Source organism: Cheilinus undulatus, linkage group 24 (genome assembly GCF_018320785.1).
Source record: "Cheilinus undulatus linkage group 24, ASM1832078v1, whole genome shotgun sequence".
Lineage (NCBI taxonomy): Eukaryota > Metazoa > Chordata > Actinopteri > Labriformes > Labridae > Cheilinus > Cheilinus undulatus.
Genome location: NC_054888.1, coordinates 18,143,207 through 18,165,989, shown reverse-complemented (window position 1 = coordinate 18,165,989; position 22,783 = coordinate 18,143,207). Strand labels below are relative to the sequence as shown.

At 40.0% G+C, this 22,783-nt stretch overlaps 1 protein-coding gene across 4 annotated transcripts in view; it reads right to left on the bottom strand.

The window, feature by feature from the left end:
- The window catches only part of LOC121506470 (plakophilin-4-like), an 85,654-nt gene that overhangs the window by 22,531 nt on the left and 40,340 nt on the right, over positions 1-22,783 (bottom strand). For all 4 annotated transcript variants that reach the window (XM_041782295.1, XM_041782296.1, XM_041782298.1 and 1 more), the window contains exons 7-10: positions 7,904-8,074; positions 6,830-7,034; positions 4,788-4,920; positions 292-505 (exon numbers count right to left, since the gene is read on the bottom strand). In XM_041782295.1, the coding sequence (XP_041638229.1) occupies positions 292-505; positions 4,788-4,920; positions 6,830-7,034; positions 7,904-8,074 (723 nt within the window). The remainder of the gene's footprint in view (positions 1-291; positions 506-4,787; positions 4,921-6,829; positions 7,035-7,903; positions 8,075-22,783) is intronic.

Below are 22,783 nucleotides of genomic sequence, written 5' to 3'. Positions count from 1 at the left end.
CAGCACACATTATCTAAAAGGTGGCAGAGTGTTTAGGTGTGTTTTACTTGTGCTCAGTTGTGTTTGGATGTTGCCCTTTGATATCTTCTGGGGTGTTTTTGATAATGTTTCTGGTGGATTGTCATTTTATTTGATGAGAAACACATGTGCACCATGGCTAAAGTTATCCACCAAGTTAGAGTTTGAATTTAGGCTTTCCTAAAAGACACATGGTGTCTTCCTGGCTGAGTTCACTGTCTACACACTGATCATGATGAAAACAAAAATGCCACAAAATTACGGTTAACCTACCTGTGACGAGTTCTCTCACTTCGTTGTCCGTCGTCTTCCTGAGGAGCCGTAGAAGAGCGGGAACGCCACCGCAGTTCCTCAGCGCCACCTTGTTGTTGTCCGTGGCTTTGCCATACACCAGGTTCCTCAGGGCGCCACAGGCGCTCTTCTGAACCTCGGCCACCTTGTGGTCCAGCAGATCCACCAGGAACTGGATCCCTCCCAAATGACACACCTATGATGTAGTAGTGATTTAGAAGAGCAGAGCAGGTTTGGTTAACAGTTCTACAATGCATTTTAATGACAAAACTTCAATTTAGAGACAAAATCTTCACTTAATAAAGGGAATAAGTCACTCTTTAAATCCTCCTGTCGCCTGCCATCATCATTAAAACAGGTATTATGAATTAAACCATTTTGAAGAGAAGTTATTAGCGTGTAAAACCACATAAATCAAAGAAAATTAAAGAACCATTCATTATAACAAAGCTTTTTAAAAATCCTTTTGTTCCCTCAAAGGAGCAGCTGTTAACCAGTGACAAAGTTTTATAATCTATAGCAGGTCGACAGAGAAGAGAAAGGAGTTTTTTTATTCGTCTTATTTCAGATTAGAAACAAAAAAACTTCAATCATAGGAGACAAATGAGACAGAAGTGATTCATTTTAAAGTGCTATGAGAGTTTGGGATTCACAATGCTCAAATTCAGAAGATTACTGGTACCGTCATGAGTCAGACTGTCTAAAACAACACAATCTGGTTGACAAGGGTCAAACGAAAATCAATTTATTACTTACAAGCTTAGTAAATACCAACATAGTTTGCAGTATTGCTGTTATGTCAAGTCATGCTTAGCTCAGCTAGAGCATCGGGGGGGTGATTGGTTGACAGAGGTATGCTTGACTCTGCTATGCTAGGCTAGGTGGTGATAGGCCATCTTCAGCCAGTTACAAGTTGGCAAGCAGCTACCTGACTGCACAGTGCATGGTCTATATAATATAGCTTTTGACACAGAAAATTGACAAAACCCTCTTTTTTGTAATGTAAAATAGGGGACAGCATTAATATTCACCCCCTTTAAGTCAGTATTTCGTAGAGTCACCTTTGGCTGCTCAAACTTTTTAGGTTGCTTGGGGATCTGGTGGTCCAGCCACAAATTCTCTATTAGCTTGAGGTCTGAGCTTTGACTCTGTCTCTCCAAAACATACACCCGGATGCTGGATGGATGCTTCAGGTCATTGTCTTGCTGTAAAATAAATCCTCTCCCAAGCCGAAATTCTCTTGCAAACTGATTGAGATTGTCCTCCAGGATTTATTTTACCCTCTACCTTTACGAGCCTTCCAGGCCCAGCTGCTGAGAAGCATCCCTACAGTATGATGCTGCCACCACCGTACTTCACAGTGGGGATTAAGGCTGGGAAATTAATCACAAATTAGATTAAAATGCAAGATGGCCTGCTGTAATTTTCAAATTGCAGAATTTGCAATATTTCTTTAACTTGAAATGTATCAAAATACCAGTTTAATAAATCCTTTTTTTTTTTGTAGTGGCAGAGATTTTATGCATATTATGCAAACATTCAAATGTCATTTTTTTAGAATGGTTTACAAAAATTCTGCTTTTTGTGTTTTATGTATGATTTTCTTAATCAAAATGAGTGACATAAAATGATAATACCCTTAAACAAAGCAAATGACATCACATTTGCAATACGAGCCAAAATAGTTAGCTCATTCTATCTAAAACTGATGAAACCTAGCGTTACTTCAAGAAAGTCATACCCCAGCTGTGATCAGCTGGTAGCCAGCCTCACCTGCCCCACCCCAGCCGCCTCCTTTATAACTTAAAGCTTGTTGTACCCTCATATTCAGATTCATGCTACAAAGAGTTAATTGCTTTGGAAATAATTACATTGTTTTCTATGCACATTAAATTATTTATTGCTTGAAGTTGTCAAAAAATAGATAAGATTAACCCAAGAATAATCGCATATTAAATCGCAATCACAATATTTGGAGAAAAAATGATAATTAGATTATTTTCTTTAAATCGTTCAGCCCCAGTGGGGATGGTGTGTTTGTGGTGATGTGCAGTGTTTGGCATCTTGTCCGATGGCCAAAAAGCCCCATTTTGATCTCTCTCTCTCCCGCGTGCCTTTTGGAATTTGAACTCTAGTCCAGATTTAATGAATTTTTTGTTGTGTTGTATGCAGAGTCTCTCCCATCTCAGCTGCTGAAGCTTGTAACTCCCTCAGAGTAGTCATAGGTATCTTGGTGGCCTCTCTCACTAGTCTCCTTCCTGCACGGTCACTCAGTTTGTGAGGCAGATTTACACATGTGCCATATTTCTTCTGTTTCTTGATGATGGATTTAACTGAACTCTGGGGAATGTTCAGTGCCTTGTAAGTTTTCTTTGTCTCCATCCCCTGACTTAAACTTTCAATAAGCTTTTCTCTGAGTTGCTTGTGGTGTTCTTTTGTCTTCATGATGTAATGGTAGCCAGGAATACTGATTAACCAGTGGCTGGATCTTCAAGACACAGCTGTCTTTATACTTCAATCACTTGAGACATATTCACAACTTTTTAAAAGCACTGTATATTCTGTGAAATATGGAGTAAAAAGATAATTTCCTTTGACAAATTAAAGTCCCCTTTAAATTTTCATACTTGTTTCCCATCGTTATTTGTTTAAGTTTGATTTACTGGATTTCAAATGTTGATGTAAATGATTTTTGTTAATATTTATACTTTATTAGTCATGTCTAATTGGCAACGTATAACTGATAACCTTTTTGACGTTTTTGTTGTTTTTCTTTTTCCACAATAATGTACCACCCAAGCATCAGCATCCTTCATGCATCTTGTGCTTTGCTCGAAATCACATAAAAGAGCATTATTAAGAAAACTAATCACCCTATCTGTAGGTGGTTAATGTGCTAAAAAGCTAAACTATTTCAGACATTGATGGGGTTGCAGCCTGTTGTGATACCTTTCTCTTTCAGGTGTCAGAATTAAAACAATCCAGATAACTTAATGAGAAAACCTTGCAGTAATTTTATGAAACAATGAGCCTCTGAAATATTTGGACTAAATCCTGAGCTGAATCATGCTGAGCCTTCACCGTGACGTGTTCAAAACTTTCCTGTGTCATCTCAGAAATAAAAACCCGTCTCAGGAGAGCGGCAGACGCTTCCTGTCTCTCTCTGATTCCGTGTTCAAACCGTCACTGAAAACATTTGTTTCTGGCTAAACGAGCAGGCCCGTGTCCAGGCTGCTCCAAAGGCTAATTAAAAGCTCATCACCAAACGAACCACACAGCACGAGGAGGGGCTTTCGCATGAAGCGCTGCTGCCGCTGCCGTCGTGTTCAAGTTATTTATTGCTCGGGAAGCAGAGCAAAGGGAGAGCGAGCGGCGTTTCAGTGTGTCGGAGAGCCGGCACATTTGGCTCCGATGTGACTTAAAGTTTTGTTTAAGCAGATGGCATTTTGGCTCGGAGAGTGGCAGCAAATATCGCTAATAAAATTTGAATTTCAATCCCTGAAAGCTGAGAGAAACAGAGCAGGGATATTAGAGAATAAATCTGAGGCAACAGTTGAAGAAAGACAGTTAATAGTTCTTAAGGGATGTTGTAGTAATATGGTCATAAAGAATACCTGGAACCCTTCCTTTATTGTATTATTTAGGCTAAATATGTTTTTTTTTTAATTTCTAGAAGTAAGGAAGGGGTTTTTATGAGTTATTTTTGACTTTTTCATGAGGATATTTTTATAATAACTTGATATTTATTTTGGTTGCTACACTTTAAATTCAAATGCTAATGTTTTTCTGCATGTTTGTTCATTTCTATGCATAAATACTTAAAAATGCTGTGAGTTTTCTTGAAATTTCAGTATTTTTGGTACTTTTTGAGCTGTATCTTCCAAAAGCACACAGCAAACTATTTCAAACTGCATATTTACCTTGTAAGTTACCTGATATATATTTTTACATTTGGATAAATCCAGTAATCTGTGGCCAAATAAAAAATTTGATATCTGTAAAGTGTATAGGGAATTTTTTCTATAAGCTGTAACCTGAATAATGCTCATTACCTCCCTTGAAACTAAAGATTATGTACAAGAAACACATATTTGATGTTCCTCTTAGTTAAATAACTTCAATGACTGATGTGTTAGCAAGATTGTTTTAGAATTTTTTAGCTCTAAATATGAAAATAAAATGATAAAACGCTGACTGCACATAAATGAAAGCCTGTATTTATAGCCTTATCTTGAAACCCTCCTTATAAATAACTCTTGTTGACACTCTTTTGGCTCATCCTAAGCATTGCTACATTCACCTTACAGTTTAAACAGAAGAGCAACCAGATCTGCCTTCATTTATATTTGCATTTCTGTCTTTGTTTGTCAGTGAAGCTCTCAAACATGGCAGCACTGTTCTCCACCTGCAGAGTGACTCATGTCTGTGACGTCTGTCGTGTTATTTTTACTCCAGCTCAGCGTGAGATGTCGCCTCACCTCCACCTTGACCCGGTTGTCTCCGTAGCACAGGTGCTGCAGGTAGGCGGCGGCGTTGGCCTGGACGGAGGGGAAGTGATGCTGCAGCATGTGGATGACCTCCGGCAGCTCGGGGTCTCGCCAAGCAAACTCCCTGAGGGGGGAACAGAGAGAACTGTTTACATCCTCTTTTCTGTGACTTGTTTGTGAAGTCAGTTTACAGACTTACAGGTCTTTGTGATGTTAAAGTTTATGGCCAAAGGATGAAAAAATAAACCTTATATCTATCAGCCAAAAAAGATAAAAGTATGCATGCTACTAAGTGGTTATTAGCAGTTATTATGTAAGCTCTGTCTGTTTGAGAATACCGGCTTTATCATTTTAGAACTGATACTATTTCAGGATTAAAACCTGCCTTTATATTGAGAGAGGAGATTTATAATCTTGATAACATTTTCCTTGTTAAATAAAGGTTAGTTAAAAAAAATAAATAACAAGAGATGCACAAACAATCAATCCCCATCCCCTATACCACTGATCACCAACTGTCGGCCCAGGGGCCATGATAGGCCCCCTAAATACTTCTGTCTGGCTCCTAGAAGATCATCATTTGATCTTTTTTTAATAGAAATTTACTTGCCAGGCATTATCAGTAAGAGAAAAATTTAAAATAGGATTAAATTCTGCAGAATGGTTGCAAAAATGGACATATAAAGTGATGAAAAAGGGGTTAGAGTGGCAAAAATGGGTGATAAGTGGAAAAATAGGTTGTAGAGTGGCACAAAGGGACAAAAAATGACTGGAAAAGTGGTGTAAAGAGGTTATAATTGGGCAAAGAGTTTCAAAGTTTCAAAAATGGTTTAAGTGGCAAAAAAGTGCAAAAAAGCAATGAAAATGGGTTAGAAAGTGGCAAAAACACAAGAAAAGTTGCAAAAATGGATAAAAGAGTGGCACAAAGAGGATAAAACTTGCAGGAAAAGTGATTTAAAAGAGGTTAAAGAATGGCAAAAATTGGGTTAAACTATCAAAAAGGGGTGAAAAGGGGCAGAAATAAAGCAAAAATTGCTTGGCAAAGTACTGAAAAGGTGTTAAAAAAGGCACACAGGGGCAATAATTAGCAAGAAAGCTGCAAAAAAAAAAGCAGGGGGGTTAAAGAGTTGCAAAAATTGATAAAAGAGTGACACAAAGGGATAAGACATGCAGGAAAAGTGGTTCTAAAGGGGTTAAAGAATGTCAAAAAAGGAGTTAAAGAGGCAAAAAGGGGCAAAACATATCAAAAAGAGGTTAAAAGTGTCAAAAATTAGTTAATACTGGTGCTAAATCACAATTTGGGAGGGCTCATGGGGTCCAGCCAATTCTGTGGGCATGCCCATCTACTTGTGGCTTGCTGCACAATATGTTAATCAGACCAAATATTTATATAATTTTTGTTTATTTGAAAGTTTCCAGAGTTTCTGCAGAGACTAAATCTGGCCCTTGTGCAAATGAACTTGATGACCTCTGCCCTACACCATAGCAGTGGGTTATTTATTCTCATGAAATAAGTAGTCTTTGAAAAAAAGCCTCGCATACCATTCGTTTTATATAATAATGGAGAAAAGCTGTTAAAAGTGCCCGTTGGAGTTCATGCTGCAAGCTACAGGAAGAGCCCTTTTTACACCTTTTCTTCTTCAAAATTCATTCATGAAGCAAAAAGGTTTACAGTTTAATAAATAAACCTTGTTGCGTTCAGTTTCTGCTGAAAAGACTTCTAACGTCAAAAGCAGAAAAGTACGGCGGTGGGCTGAGTAGAGCAGCGTGTTTCTTCTCCTTATCTTAGTTATTGTTTTGATTTAGAGCCCCCTGGTGGTGAATTTCAGACAGATTTGGATCTGCATGTTAAATATTACTGCATTTTTTCCAAACTTGCAAGACTGTAATAACCAGATATTATCTGTAACTTTTCTGTAACTTAACCATTCGTCAGATTATTTCCATGAGAAATGGCGCCAGTTTGTCAACTTTTATGTCTCTATTGAGTTACACGGTTCCTAATTCGTACGTTTGCATTAGTGTTAGGGTACCTGGGGTCTTTATGGATGCTCTCCATGGATGGGGTCCGTGTGCCGACCCGGTCCACCAGCCCCGAGTGCCGGTGGGAGAAAACGGGCTCACCAGACACCCTGTAGGGGTCGACGTAGAGAGCAGCGGTGCTCAGCCCGTAGCTGCTGCTTCTTTGGTAGGGCAGCGTGCTGCAGTGACTCGTCGCCCGAGGGAGGGTGCCCATACCTGAGGAAATTAAAGGAGGATAAGAGATTATTAGGAAGTAAATCCAGTCCAGGTTTTGTTTTCTTTGGGATAGAGTCAGTTTAAGAAACAGCCAAGGTCACAAAAAGGGAAAACTGTGTATGGAAAAATGGGTCGAACACACAGTGCGCCTTTTAAAAGCAATGGGACATCTCTAAAGCCACAAACGGGTTTAAATCTACACTAAATGAAACTAAAATGGCTCCTTAGATCTTCCACTATCAAACCCCGCAGAGCTTTCAGCTTTAAATCATTCTGCAAAGGCTTCAATTAAGACGCCGCCGAGTACATGAAAGGTTTCAGCCTAATTAAGTTCTGACCTCGGGGAGCGATAATAACAACACTTCCTATGCCTGTAAACTCTGATTTCCACTCCAGATTTTAGAGAAATAATCCGCATAGTTGATGTGTAACAGTGAGGGATGTTGATGTGAAAAATGGGGCTGTTTGAGTAATTTTCAATGTTTATATTACAGCAGCTCTAAGGGAATCAATCCTCGCTAAAACTGAGCTGTACCGCTCAGAGCACTGACGGTGTTTATGCTATTTATGCCGATATCACTGTGGAAAATCCTGGAGTGCTTATAAATATTTGAATTTTTGGTATGTGTTTGCTTTTTTGCATAAAAATCAGCTAGAATGCAGTTTGTAAGACCAAAAATGATGATTTTCAGACAAAATAAAGAATTAAAGTTGATCTTTTAAACAGTTTTGGTTGTTCAATTGTCATCTGATTGAAATCAACTTCTAAGAGAGAACCAACCACAACCAAATGTTACAGAATAGCCACCAACTCAAAGATATTCCCAGTTAAGCACGTAGTTCGTTAACAGTTCTTCAGTTTGCTGTACCTGTGTTTGGCCTGTAGAGGGCTCCCTGGGGTTCGTGGGTGGGGCTGTGGTACAGCGGGCTGTGGAAGGAGCGCTCATCAAAAACAGGCGTCATATGGCAGTCTGGAGACAACGCCGCCCTCAGCTCGGGATCGATCTGCCCAGAGTGACCGGCATACGAGCTGTGAAGCCCTGCAAGAAGACAGATTCAGATGTTAGCATTCTAACTTTATTTAAAAACCCAAAACATCAATGATTTTACAGCATTTAAAGATATTTAGGCATAGAAGAAGACGGATAAAGATAGATACTTTATGTATCCTTAGGGAAATACAGTATGAAATGGCTGCTGTAGTGATTACCTTAGATATAGCGTTAGCATAGCGTCAGTTTTAATACAACTGGACCACGCTTCTGTATGACATAAAAACAGAAAACAACCCAACAAGCTTTTCATGATTTTAAAGTAGTTTTCTGCTCTTCTGCTGACCTGCTTTGGCATGAGAATGTGGTAGTTACGGGTAAAGTGTTAGCTGTTGCGAGTAGTTGTATACAATGGCTGATAGTGGAGTCATTAGCTCAGACGTAGCCACAGCGGCAGTTTTGTCGGAACTGGACAACGTGTCTTTATTAAAACAAGGGCAGAGAGCAACACTAGGGCTTTTTGTGACAGGAATGATGTTTTCACTCAGCTTCGGCACAGGTTTGCGATCATTACGGGTGGGGTAAACTGGTATATCCACTGGCTGCTGCCACGTTAGCTGTTAGCTCGGATGTAGCTGTAGGAAAGCAGCAGTTTGATCACTACTGGACCACATTTCTTTACAAAACAAGAGCAGAGAGCTGCACTGAAAGCTTGTCTTGTCAGAGATGTTTATGCACGTCTCCGGCCTTGGCATCAATTTAATTCACAGAGAAGCTCCGCCATTAACAATTTACGGCAGCAGTAGCCTGTCAGCTCATGTGCAGAACGTTATTTTGTCTTGTCGCTCTGATTGGCCCGTGACAGACAGAACTTTCCTCTAATCACCTTCCGAGGATTTTTCTGAAAAGTCCTGCCCCTTCCAAACGCTTCCTATAGGAGCTTTCCCAGATGAATGTGAAATATCCATGCAATGGGTGTACAAAACAGTTGACATGGCGTGTCAGGTTAATGCTCTGTCTATTGTGCTGTGGATACTTTGTTTGGGGGAGTAGGCAGAGCTACTCCTCTCCCCTGTCGGACATTACAACAGGTATCCCAGATAGTTAAGGCCAGGTTTTAACCTAGTCTTATTTCCAGTGCAGTTAAAATTTTCCTTACTATGCAATATAAGCCATCAATCATGCAATATAATCTACATTACTTTGTCATGGAAGTTGTGCAGTCAAGTTGGACCTCTTTTTTTTCTTATTTGCACCCAGTATAAAGACAATAAATGCCTTTAATTCTACTTTAGGGGCCCTAAGGGCCCTCGCAAAAGACATTTCCCTCCTTCCTAACTGGACAATATTAGAGGAGTTGAAATTCCCTTTTTGCATCTCTTATGACTTGAAATGTAAGATATGAAATAAGTTTGAGTTAACCAGAGGGTGGAGATGAGAGAGAGGCCAACATTTGACAGCCCTTGGGGAGTTTTATCACTCCACAACACCAAAGCTGCTCAAGCGATGTTTGATTTAAGGCCAGTAATCATAAAATTGTACATTTGAGGATGCTTACAGTCTTGGCCCCGTGTCAAAGTTGTGCTGTTATCAGCAGTTTTCCCAAAATGCCATTTTAAAGAGAACATGCTCTTATAAGTTAAAACATCTGTTGCTGCTTTCACTGCCACGCTGAGGCTTTCCCATTGTTTTTGGAAAGCAATCATCTTCCATTCTTTCATATTTTTGTGTTTGCATATTGCATGGAGGCCAACAGATAAGGTATCTGGTTAAATGAAGAGGCCCAGCAGCAGAATAAATGCTGAAATTGTGAATCAATATTACAATAAAAAAAAAAAAAATCCTTACAGTGCAGCTTTGGTTTTATCAGAATCTGCAGCAACAAACATGAAGGGCTTTCTGTGCTGAATTCAAAACTGTAGGCATTTATCATAATATCACTACCAGCTAAATAAAGCCTCTTTCTGCCTGTCATGGTCCCACATAAATCATCTGGTTATTCAGCTCACAGTTGAGTCATCTTTAGGTGAGACCATCATGCAAATCAAGCTCAAACCAAACATTGTATTTTATAACGCCGACTCATCCCGAAACGCCGTTGTGCTCATAAAAGCCACGAAGACTCGGGTCGTTCAGAATGAGCTGCAGGCATCTTCATCAGCAAGTCAAACAAGCCGAGCAGAGGGTTTTTCCATCCTCCAATCTCAGAGCAGATCAGTTCAAAGAGCGCTCCAATTATAAAGAGGCTTTAGGGCACGAGGGGGGCGGCCGCGCTGCATCACACCGACTGCTGAAGAACACAGTTTAAAGTCGGAGCTGGTGATGAAGGAGCGGTTTGCCTCTGCAGCTCTCTGTTCTTACATTTACATAAATTTCACGAAACGGACTGTGGCGACAAAACGAGCAAAAAGGAATAATGTCAACACTGAGGCTGATTTAGTCGAGTTTGTCTTCAAACACTACGTCATTTCAACCATCAACAAAATCAGAACTTCTGCACAAATTGAGGGGGTTTAAATTCAATTTAAATCAGTTCAGTTGGCTTTATTGGCGTGGAAAACATCATCGGTTTCATTGCCAAAACAATGTACAAATTCATATTAATAAAAAAGCTGAAAAAAGCATTATAATTGTTACGAAAAAGTCAATTTCATGGTGGTGGTGTTGTGCAATAATCAAAAATTGTAGGCCAACTGGTAACTGGAAAGTTTCTGCTGTTTCAGTGCAATTTTGATGATATGTGTAGAGGTTTGTTTGCAATTTTTTATGGACTTATTCCTCTTAGACGTAACTGTTATCTTAAATATATGTCGATTATTAATGGTTCTGCACTTCTGATACTACCATAATAAAGACTGCATCGTTTTAAAATTCCTGCTATAGAAGAATATCAAAGTTTCCATATCTTTTCCCACTCTCTCCCTGCTTCTTTAGATACACTATATGGACGAAAGTCTTCAGCCAACTAATCAACAGGCAAAGTAATGGCATTATATTCAAGAACATGGACTTTAATATGGAGTTGCATTATAACAGCCTCTTTTTGGAAGGCTTGGCTCACAATCTCCATTCCAGTTCACCCCAAAGGTGCTTGAAGGGGTTGAGGTCAGGGCCAGTCACACATCAGACCCATGAAACCATGTCTTTATAGTCCTTGCTTTGGAATAGAAAAGGGCCTTCCCAAAACTGTTGCCACAAAGTTGGAAGCATAGCATTGTCCAAAATATCTTGGTATGCTGAAGCATAAAGACTGGCCTTCACTGGAGATAGGGAGTCTAGCCCAAACCCTGAAAAACAGCCACGGATCATCATCCCTCCTCCACCAGACTTCACAGTTGGTGCAGTGCAGTCAGGGAGGAAACGTTCTCCCGGCATCTGCCAAACACAGACTCAGCCATCTGAGTGCCAAAGAGAGAAGCGTGATTTGTTAACCCACACATTTTCACTGCTCCACAGTCCAGTGTCGATGCTTGGCATTGGACTTGGTGATGTGAGACTTGCATGCAGCTGCTCAGCCATAGACACCCAGAGTTGCTGTTGTTCCTAAACGCTTCCACTTACAGTTGTCTGTGGAATATTCAGCAGGGATGAAAGTTCACATATTGTCTTATTGCAAAGGTGGCATCCATGACAGCATCACGCTTAGAGATTTAAGTTAGAACTTAAGCCTTCGTTGAAACTACCTCAGCTGGTGCAACACTGTAAATGTTAGGAGAGTGTAAAGTCCATTGTAAGTAAGAACTTGCGTTCAAACTAGGCTACATTTGAACTTAGCGGACAGCTGGTGTAGCCCATAGCAGAACTCTTCAGCTATGGCGACTTCAACGCACCATGTGCCTTAAAGGTCATTGGCCCTGCTTTGTCATTTTACATGGTCTTCCGCTTTGTGGCTGAGTCGCTGTTGTTCCTAAATGCTTCCACTTCCTAATAATATCACTTGACTGTGGACTATCCAGCAGGGATGAAATTTCAAAAACCGTCTTATTGCAAAGGTGGCATCCATCACAATACCACACTCAAAGTCACAGAACTCTTCAGAACGACCCATTCTGCATTAAAAAAGTTGAGACCACATGGTGCGGGGATGCTTTAATAACTAACAAATAGTGTTTGTCTTAAGAATACAAAGTTATACCTTTCTCTATATTATCCATCTATCCATAAGAGCAGTGAAACATCACTTCCTGCTCTCCAGAGTTGCCACGCCCTCATTCAGTTGAAAACAAGCCCCAAGACTGAATGGCAATAAAATAGAAAATAGCGATTTTATCCTTTCAAATTCCTTCCTTTGCTTGAAGTAACTTTTTCTTTAAGGCTCTGTTTTATACTGTAAAACACTCTTTTATTTGTTTCTTGTCAATATGGTGCTTTAGCTCTAGCTAGTTAACTAGCTAGTCTTCAATAGTTATCAGCTAAATTTTAACTTTCTTATTACCTACATCCACACTATATTAGAACCATTTTTACTGACTCCCTATCTAGTTATGGCTTCCTTTAAATGCTCACTAGCTTGTGATTATTGCTCATATTTCAAAGAGTATTGTTTGTTTTCCTAAAATAGTTACATCTGCATGGACTCCACATACCTCCTGGCTGCCAGAGGGCGCCCTGGAGAACACGCACTCTCTTTTAGAGTCACTGCAGACTTGCAAAACTCCATATTTGTTTCCTAGCTCCTCTTTTCCACCGTCTCCTGCGTCTTTTCTCCTCTGTTTCCAGCTTTGTTTAGACCCATGTTCTCACCGTTAAAGCCTCCTCCATGCTGATGACATTCCTACATTTTGGTCGAATCCACAGAAATAAAGAGATCATCTCTCTCTCAGCTTATTCTGTGTTTTGGTTGCTCACCAGGTTTCACTACCTAAGCTATGAGTGCTGCTGATCGGTAATAGCCTAATCTTGTATACCCATCTCTTGCTTATCTCCCTCATGTAATCTGGGATTATGCTGGATCTGCAGGATAGCTGGGAATAAGGAATTAGGCGGCGTATTAGGCCACTTAGCAGAACTGCAGGATGAGATTCACTCAGCTAGAGAATAGGAGGCATTTTATTTAGTCCACTGACTCTGCCTCCTACACACATATCCGCTTTTCACACATGCACAAACACAACAAAACACAACACAAAAGGTGCAGAAATGTATGTGCACATGCACAAAAACACGCATCACCGAGCACAAGCAGACTCCATACAAGGACACACGTCATGTAAAAATGGGCTGAATTAAGGCAGGCGCACACTGATCGCAGCATAATAAAGCCTTCCAGTGCCGTCAGCTGATAATCACATGCTGATGCTCCGCGGGGCTTTGTGATAGAAACACCCCTATATGGGTCAGTGGGAACGGCTTAGTAAAGTGACAGAGGGCAGGAGGGAGGAATAAATCTGTGTCGCTGCAGCATCAGCAGCACTTCAGCAGTAAATCCTGCAACACAGCGGAGCCTGGAGGGAAAGTTGTTGATGACCAGGTAATAAAAAGGAGGGGGTGCAGAAAATTTGTCTTATAATATAATATTTCTGACATTATACAGAAAAGAAAAGCATAATTTAACATCCCTAAGGCATAGATGCAATGATAAATAGATCTAGTTTAATGCGACCAGATGTTTGTTTTGGTTTGCTCCTTAAGCACGTCTGTAAACCAGACTCAGTAACCAGCCGGCAGAAATAATCCCTCCTTAAAGCATCTCAGGCAGCCTTAGCTGAGTTAACTAAAGATGAATAACAGATCTCAAGGGACGCAAAAGAGAAAAACCCTCTCTTTGCAGCATCATCTCCTAAAGTTGGGCATATTTTCTAGAGTACAAATATACGGCCGAAAAATAATGAGCACATTTCAAAGTGTCTAATTCCTTCTTTTTCCAGTATTCAGGGCTCAAAGATACTGTCTGGCAACCCTCATTTAAGGATTTGTTCAAATAAAAACAGCCTTGAGAAAGTGGTTGCTTTTGAAACTTCACAACTGCAATTTTGCAAAGAAAAAATAACAAGAGTGAAAGTAAACCAGTGCTCCAATCCTTCACTTGCAAGCAAATTATCTGAATATGTTACTGCTGCTTTTTAAACAAACTTAACACACCAAAGATACTGTTTCACATATCCATGGCATGGGATATAATTCACATCCATCTGGACAAGACACTGTAGATCAGCGTTACTCAACCCGGCTCAACAAAAGAGACACATTGTTGAAAAATGACTTTGCAAGAGCCCCAATGTAAGTGGTGAAAAGTGGCATCAAAATAAAGTCAGCAAAAAGGGGCAAGGTAAACAAAAAACAGCAAAAACATGGCTAAAAGTGAGTGTAATGACTAATATTAGCAAAGAGGTAGGAAAAATAGGCAGATAGCAGCAAAGAGTAGCAAAAATGAGGGAAGAGTGACATTAAATGGCAAAAGGCAGGTTAAAAATGGCAAAAAAGAGAAAAAATAACAAAAAGTGGCAAAAATTGGGGAAAAATTGGCAAAAAATTGCAAAAAAACAGCAATGGAAATATCCAGACAAAAAATAAAGGTTGACCATTAAAGCCAACTGTTTAAGTGTGGGGAAACAAACAGATTAATGTGACTTGCAATGGATAATTCCAAGTCAAAGTTTCCCTTTTTTAAGGTTTTCTGGAATAATATTTTTAAATTGAGACATTAAGGAGCCACAAGTCATCACCAGAGAGCCACATGTGGCTCAGTATCACTGCTGTAGATGGTGTTTGGGAAGGGCAGAACCATCCGAAATAAAAATTAGGAGCATAACTGGTCAAACAGCGGAAGTTTGGCACCTTTTTAACGGACCAATCAGAACGACAAAATATGGACTATATAGAACCAAAAGGGACTATAATGATACTGCATTCAAATACATGGACTTAAATATGGAGTTGCCCTACCTGTTGCAGCTCTTACAGCCTCCACTTTCATTTGAAGGCTTTCCACAACATTTTGGAGCAACTAAATAACATAAACACATACCAAAATGTACGCTTTTGCAGCATACATTCTAGCCATACTAGCCTTATTCACAGTTGTTGAAGGGATGAAATTTCATGAATGTCTTATTTCAAAGGCGGCATCTATCAAAGTACCATGGTTGAAGTCATTGAGCTCTACAGAACGACCCTGATGTTTGCAGATGGAGACTGCATGACCAGTTGATTGATTTTAAACACCTGTGGCAACAGGTCTGATTGAAACACCTTTATTCAACAATTTCCAGGTGTGGTCAAATACTTCCCTCCATATAGTGTATGACAGTGGATTCTCAAATAGTGTGCCTTGAGGCAAGTCTAGGCGTGCCTTGGGAATTTGTGTAACCAAATATCATTACTACAACTATGCAACAACGAAAGATACTATAACCAATGTCCTTAGTGTCAGACATTGAACTGCATCATGCAACATTACATGCTCACTGTCTATCTGTTATCGATTAAATATGCAGTTCTTTGCCCGGTAAATTGACTGTTTTCCACATGAGTAAATACGCTCACATGCATGTATTTGGGACATGTTGCAACACATGTAAAAGAGGCTATTTTGCAAGAACAGGTATACGGTGTGGCTTGAGACTTCAGTTAGATATATGGGAAAAAAAGTTTGAAAACCACTGGTGTATGATGTATTGGTGTCATAACACAAACTTGACAAGCAGCCGTTGTCATCATTCACTATCAGTGGATAAATTAAACTCTTCCTGAAGCTGGGAAAAAGACAAAATATCTATTCTTGTTCAGTTCTTTGCTCTTCTTTTCATAAAGAAATGTCAATTTCTGTTTAAACTGCTTCCATAGCTGCATCCACACTAATCTCTACACCAGCTACCTTTGTTTACAGGCTTGCAGTTGCTTGACCTAAACCAGGCCCTTTACTACCACCTCTGATGCTGATTGGTCCGGTCATTCTCTGACCAGTGACAAGCCTATTAGCTTGAAGTCTTGCAGGATTTCTCAGCCTGATGACAGAAACAGATTCTTAACAGTCTATTGTCTTTGCAAAGTTAGTCCAAATTTAACCTAGAGGAGCAGGCCTTCAGTTTTCCAGCTATAACCTTCCTTTATCTAACTACATTTTTTAAATGTGTTTTTATCCTTTTATCTTCATCTCCTATGATGTGATGCCGTCTTATCATTGTTTCATAATTCCTCTCATGTTCTGGTCTTATTTTACTGCTTTTATTCTGTCTTTTTTCACTTCTTTAATTTAATTGCTTGAACAGCTTTTTAGATCTATTGTTTTTCTATTATATCCCCATATTTCAATTAATTCTTGTTGATCCTTTGTTTCTGCCTTTATTTGATCTTGCCTTTGAATTTTGGAGACTGCTCTCTGTTGGCTTTACTACTGATGCTTATCCTGCCGTCATCCTGACTTCCTGTCCTTGCTTTGTCTGGTTTTAAAGGCTCTGTATGGATAAAGATATAATTATAAATTAGAAAAAAATGTTTATCAAGAAGTTACTGACTATTCTGTGTGTACTTAAAGAATGTATTTTCAAAAGCTTGACTTTCTTATTTAGGAAAATATTGAGAGCAACATTTTAAATGTCTTTGTTGGACTTTCACAAATGTAACTGCTGTTGCTTCCATGAAGGAGCCTGAGATTAATCCCTTACATTTACAGCCTCACTTATGTGTAAATTCCAGGCATTTTTTCCCAAAAGTATGGACACTAAAGAAGCTGTTAACTCTAAACTGCACCTTATGTGTCTTTGACATGCTCTCAACACTTTGAAAGCTGCTAGTTTCAAAGAAAGCCCCCTTATTATCTCCATTATCAGGTATGTAATGCCTTAAATACACATATTTCCAAATAGGAATTTCCTAACAGCTGCCAATATGAAACCCCAGCCTGACTTCCCCCCTGTATTTACATAACTGTACGTTGACTTTTTAAGCTTCTTATTCTAGTGAGTCCTCTAGGGCACCTGGCATTTTTAGTAGATCTAAGAGTAAAATGATTGATTCATCACTGCATTCACTAACAGACTGATCAATACTACAAAAGTGACTCTAAAGAGCTTGATAGGAAGACCTGCAATCTAACCACAGCTGTGCTGGATGAAGGAAAAGTTAAGATTTAAAGCCACTGTTGTGATACCTGTGCTCCAGCAGCTCATTAGCTCTAATCGACACCTGTAGGCCCAGGTGTCAGAGAGCACCTCGTTATCCAGGGAGATAAATGACCAGAGCTGCTAGTGTTCATGGTAACTACTCCGGTCTTAACTGTATTTGGAAAAACAAGTCACATTTAGGGGCATTGTGCATGTTAACAAATGAAAAATGCTCAGGGCAAATAATGACCAGCAATCACAGAAAGGTTGCTGAAGCTCACCTGATTACCCAGACATCAACTGAGGCCATTGAAAAATATTGCATAAATATTCACCCCCTTTAAAGTGACCAACCAAATTCAACAGAGGTCCAGCCAACTGGTGCTAGTAGTCTCATAATTAGTGCAATGGGGATCACCTGAGTGCAGTGAATGTGTCTCAGGTGAATGTAGTATGTAGACACCTGTGTCTGGAAGGTCCGGTCACTGGTGAATCAGTATTCCTACTGCTATTACATCATGAAGACAAAAGAACACTCCAAGCAACTCAGAGAAACAGTTATTGAACAGTATAAGTCACGGGATGGATACCAATAAAAATTTCCAAGGCACTGAACATCTGTGGAGTTCAAGGAGAATGGCAGATGTGTAAAACTGCCTAGATCAGGCCGTTCTCACAAACTGAGGGGCTGTGCAAGATGGTGACTAGCGAGAGAAGCTAACAAGACAGCTATGACTACTCTGAAAGAGTTCCAAGCTTCAGCAGCTGAGATGGGAGAGACTCTGCATACAACAACTGTTGCACAGGAGAAGAAAACTCATAAAATCTGCTCTTGAGTTCACCAAAAGGCCCGTGGAAGACTCCAAGGTCAAGTGAAAGAAAGTTTTTTTGTCTGATGAGACCAAAAATCATCTGCAGATCACCACAAGCACACCATCCCCACTGTGAAACAAGGTGATGGCAGCATCGTGATGGCAGCATCATACTGTGGGGCTGCTTCTCAGCCCTGGAAGGCTTGTAAAGGTAGAGGGAAAGATTAATGCAAAAGGGAAAGTAAAATCCTGGAGGACAGTTCTATCCAGTCTGCAGGAGAACAAGGGAGAAGATGTACTTTCTTACAAGACAATGGTGAGCATACAATACAAGACCCGAATACAATACATACAAGACCCGAGGCATACAATGGTGAATGTTCTGGAGTGGCCGAGTCAAAGGCTAGACCTAAGCTAATAGAGAATTTGTGGCTGGACTTGAAAAGAGTTGCTCACACCCAATCCCTGTACATGGCTTGAGCAGTTTTGAAAAGAAGAATGGAGTAAAATTACAGTGTTTAGATGTGAAAGCCTGACTGAGACCTGTCCACACAGACTCAGTGCTGTGATTACAGCCAAAGGTATCTACTAAGTACTGACATGAAGGGGGTGAATATTTATGCAGTCACTAATTTTACCTTACATATTGCAATAGAATTTGCATTACTTTGTAGAAATCTGTTTTCACTTTGATATTAAAGCAAATAAAATTGATCGTGATTGATTTTTAGAATCAATAAAAGGGTTAAACACCCAAGGGACAGAATACTCTTTATAGGAACTTTAAAGAAGCCTTTTTCTCAAGTATATGCAGCGTGCTTTTGTTCATTGTAAGTTAACTTTAATGGGTTTCTTTTTAAGAAATCTTAGTTTTACATGACTTAAATGAAACAAATGCCCAGCCACTAAAGACACAGTAAATTTTGCAGTATTACTATGACATATCAGCCTCATTTTACTGTAGAATTGGCTCCATTATGAATGCCTCTTCAGTTTAGCTTTGGCATGCATTCATCCCAGCTATTAAGGCTCCTTATTTCTGCAGAAGACGGCCAAACATCGATCTAAAATTAGACTACTCGTCCTCCTGGAGTCCATTAACAAAGTATTTCCGCATGTGTGCCAATCTGCTAACAAGGCTGCATCTGTGAAGGAAAAAATTGAGCCGCATGAAACAAGTCAAGAGGAAACACTGGACTGTAACCCCCCGCTGCCTTCTCCTGCTCCTATCGACCGCTTCATATCCAGACCAATTGATACTAACACAGTTTGTTTGCTAAACGACAGGCGTAAGAGAGAGAAGGGGGAAAGAGAGAGAGAGCACACTTAAACAAGGAAACTGCGAGTCATTTGTACTCTAGATGTGTGCTTTTATACTCTATAGTGTGATCTTCTCTGGATCAATCGCCACACAGGATTACTTCAAACATCTACCTGGTGAGAGCAAAATCCCCCTCCTTCAAAGATTACTCTCTTTATTTTCATACTTGTATGCATCAAATAAAACGTTCTCAAATCCAGCAGCATTATCTTGCAGTGTGGGAAGATAATTCAACTAAAAACAGCATGAAATGAGCTCTCTGAGCCTGGAAACGAGATAAAATCACCTGCAGAGCTTGCACTTTGCCTCACAGCCATTCTGTTCGACATGCGGTTTTGTTTGATAATTTCTCTCAGAGATAGAGAAACTCTGCAGAGATCCTGCACAGTCCATGCGTTGTGTGCCACGATATTAAATCAGCACTGCTCAGTCAACTTTCCCCGGACAAAGGAAAGGTTATTAAATCAACAGAGGAAATGGTTGTCGAGGCTACGGAGCGTGGCTTTTGTTTATTTACAAGGGGAAGGCTTGCAGCAAATATTTCACGAATACACGCACTCTTTCTCACACAGTCGTCTGCTGCAGCGTCCATGTTTGAAACTCAGCAGGAAACTTTATGTATGTGATTCCAGCCCACAGTTTTGACCTCCATGGACATGATCTGGCACCTCTAACTTTATTAATACAGCATTTTTAACAACCACAGGGCTGTATGAGCATGTATTTATTAGCCTGTGTGTAACATATCACAACACCATTAAAAAGACAAGTGAAGGGCGTTGGATGCAAGGGCCCCAGAGGTTCCTGCATGCAGATATGTATGCACAAATGTCCTCTCATGGGGGTTTGATGAGGCAATAAGGATTTAATCATGCCATTAAATTTGTCTCATTTAATTTGCTTCAAGCCGGCCTTTTTTATGGGATGGTAAGAGAACAACAGTGAAGAGGGTGGGTTGGATTTTCATGCTTTTAAAAATCAATCAGGGTTGGGCAAAATGTCAACATGGCACTGTCTTGTGTGATTGGTCATCAAGACATTGGTGCCAAATCCTTCTATTTTGATTAAAACAATGGTTTTTAATCAGATTTCCCTGCAGACAGGTGAAAAATAAATAAAAGCTACAATATGCAGATTTATTTATGCCAATATTAATCAGTAAATGACAGCTGAGTTCTTACATTACTTCAAGTACAGTAATTTGCATAAGTTTAAGGCATGTAGGATTCATCATGGGGACTAATGTGCCACAAGCCAGGGCTGGAGATGTCTGGGGGCAGCCAAATCAAGCTGGACATGTCGACATATAGTGTCACTCAGCAGCCAAGGTCAAGCTCAACTGCATTTCTTTTCTCTGGCCGTTTCACCCATGTTGACACACTGATGGTTTTTGGGCCCTTTGGACATCCACAGCATGACCAGGGGCTTGTGGCAACCCTACTACCCACCTGGATGGTACTCGAGAGGGTGTTTACTCGCCACACACCTCTTACTCGGCCCTAAAAGTGTGGACTTAAAACAGATCATTATCCCCTTCCCCTGGTAACATGCAAGGACATCCACAGCATGACTGGGGTTGCGTCAATCCTCCTTTCCCCCCATTGGTGCCTTCAGGCAGGCTTAGCCCTGTCCACACAGAGACAAAAATTATATATTGCCGTTTCGTTTTGAAAAAGTTTTCCGTAAAGACGGGAACATTTCAGGAAATATCCACATAAACACGGAGCCACTGAAAACGACTGAAAACACTGTAGTGCATATGCCAAGCCTGTATGTGGCGCTGTATTGCTGCCATGGAAATGCACCAAAAGAGAAGAAGAAGATCGCAGAAAACTGACACAAACTTTCTTCTTCTAACCCTTCTGGTTGTTCTCCGCGTTGGATTTAAGGACATATGGTGTACACGTTTCGCAGTGGTTGTAAAGGACCATCAGATTTTGCAGTAAAAGCCATAATAAGCTCAGTAGCTTCTGCAGCACGAACACAACCCTGTAATCAGCCATTATTGTTTTGGTCGGCCCTGCGCAGGCGTCTTCAGAGAGCTACACTTGTGTGACGTAATGGTTTCAAGAAAGATGTGGATAGCCGTCTGCACGAAGACAAAACGGTAGTCGTTTATGGATTCATGCACTCTGGGACCCATTTTTCAAAAAAATATTGTTTACAGTCGCCCAAAACGCCGTTTCTGTGTGGATGAAAAACCGATACAACAAAACGGGGCCTTACTTGCCTGCCTCAACTTTTGGCACAGGTACTGTATTTCCAACATTTTTCAAAGCCAGGCAAGTCTTTATTTTTACAACTGTAACAGGATGTTTCTTATTATTGTGGCTATCATCACAGAGCCACCATGACAAAACGACTTGTTCATCTTCAAAATGGAAAAACTGAATGCTACGTGAAAAACGGCTGCATAGTGCTCCAGAAAGCTGCTGTTCTGTTGCTGTATCACAATTCAACAGGAGGTGACTATGGCTCGGTAGGTAAAACCACACCATTCCCACTGTGAAGCACGGTGGTGGCAGCATCATACTGTGGGGATGCTTCTTGACAAACCAGCCCTGGAGGGCTTGTAAAAGTAAAAAGAATGCAACAAAATACAGGAAAATCCTTGAAAACAATCTCATCTAGTCAAAGCTCAGACCTCAATCCAAGTATGATGGCTTGAAACATCCCTTGTTGCAAATAAATGCTTGAATTAAGTCCCTCCTTGCCATTAAAGAGTGCCACTGAGATTGTGAGTTAAATTCATGCTTTAAAAATGTAATAGAACTTGACCTTTTTATCTCAGTAGATTTACTTGTTTTCTATTTTATTTCAAAAACTGATATGTCTTTTATATATATGCCATAAATGTTGAATTAAATGTGACATTTCAGTGCTAAGATGTCCTCTTTTTTAGATATTTATCTGTGCCATGTCACATGTGGACGATGTTTTAATTGAAGAGCCTGTCCAAAGAGGTTAACTAACTAGAAAATTCTGTTTAATACAACTTACATTTCATCTCATTCATCTCTCAGGAAGCAGATAAAACCGTATTCTTATTAACCCCATATTTGGTTTCTGCTTTAGGAGGGAAAATAACGATGTAATATGATCTGAATCAAGTAAAAATAGCCCCAAAAATGTAATTGCATTACAAGTGGAAGCTAATAGTTGCTTAATTTTGCTGTTTTGATGTCCAAATCATAACATAAAAGTACAAAACACTACCCTCTTTTCGATGCACATGCTCCTAGGTTTCAATAATAAAAGAGAAGCGTGTATTTCGTCTTGAAGTAGTTCATAACATATTTATTTTCTAACCTCTGCTGCTCCAGGCGTTTCTCTAATTTAATTTCTGACAGCGTGAAACATCTGCCAGCATGGAAAAAAAAAAAAAAAAAAAAAAAAAACTTTCAAAGCAGCTTTAAGGTGCGGTCACACCAGCATCTGTCTGTGTGAATATTCAATCTGCATCCAATCAGCTTCAAATGAAGCCTGCAGGAATCACAAATCAGGGGATGCTCATCTTGTTTAGGTGAAATCTACTGCTGGCCCTTTTTTGTAATAACACCACAAACATACAGCAATGGTT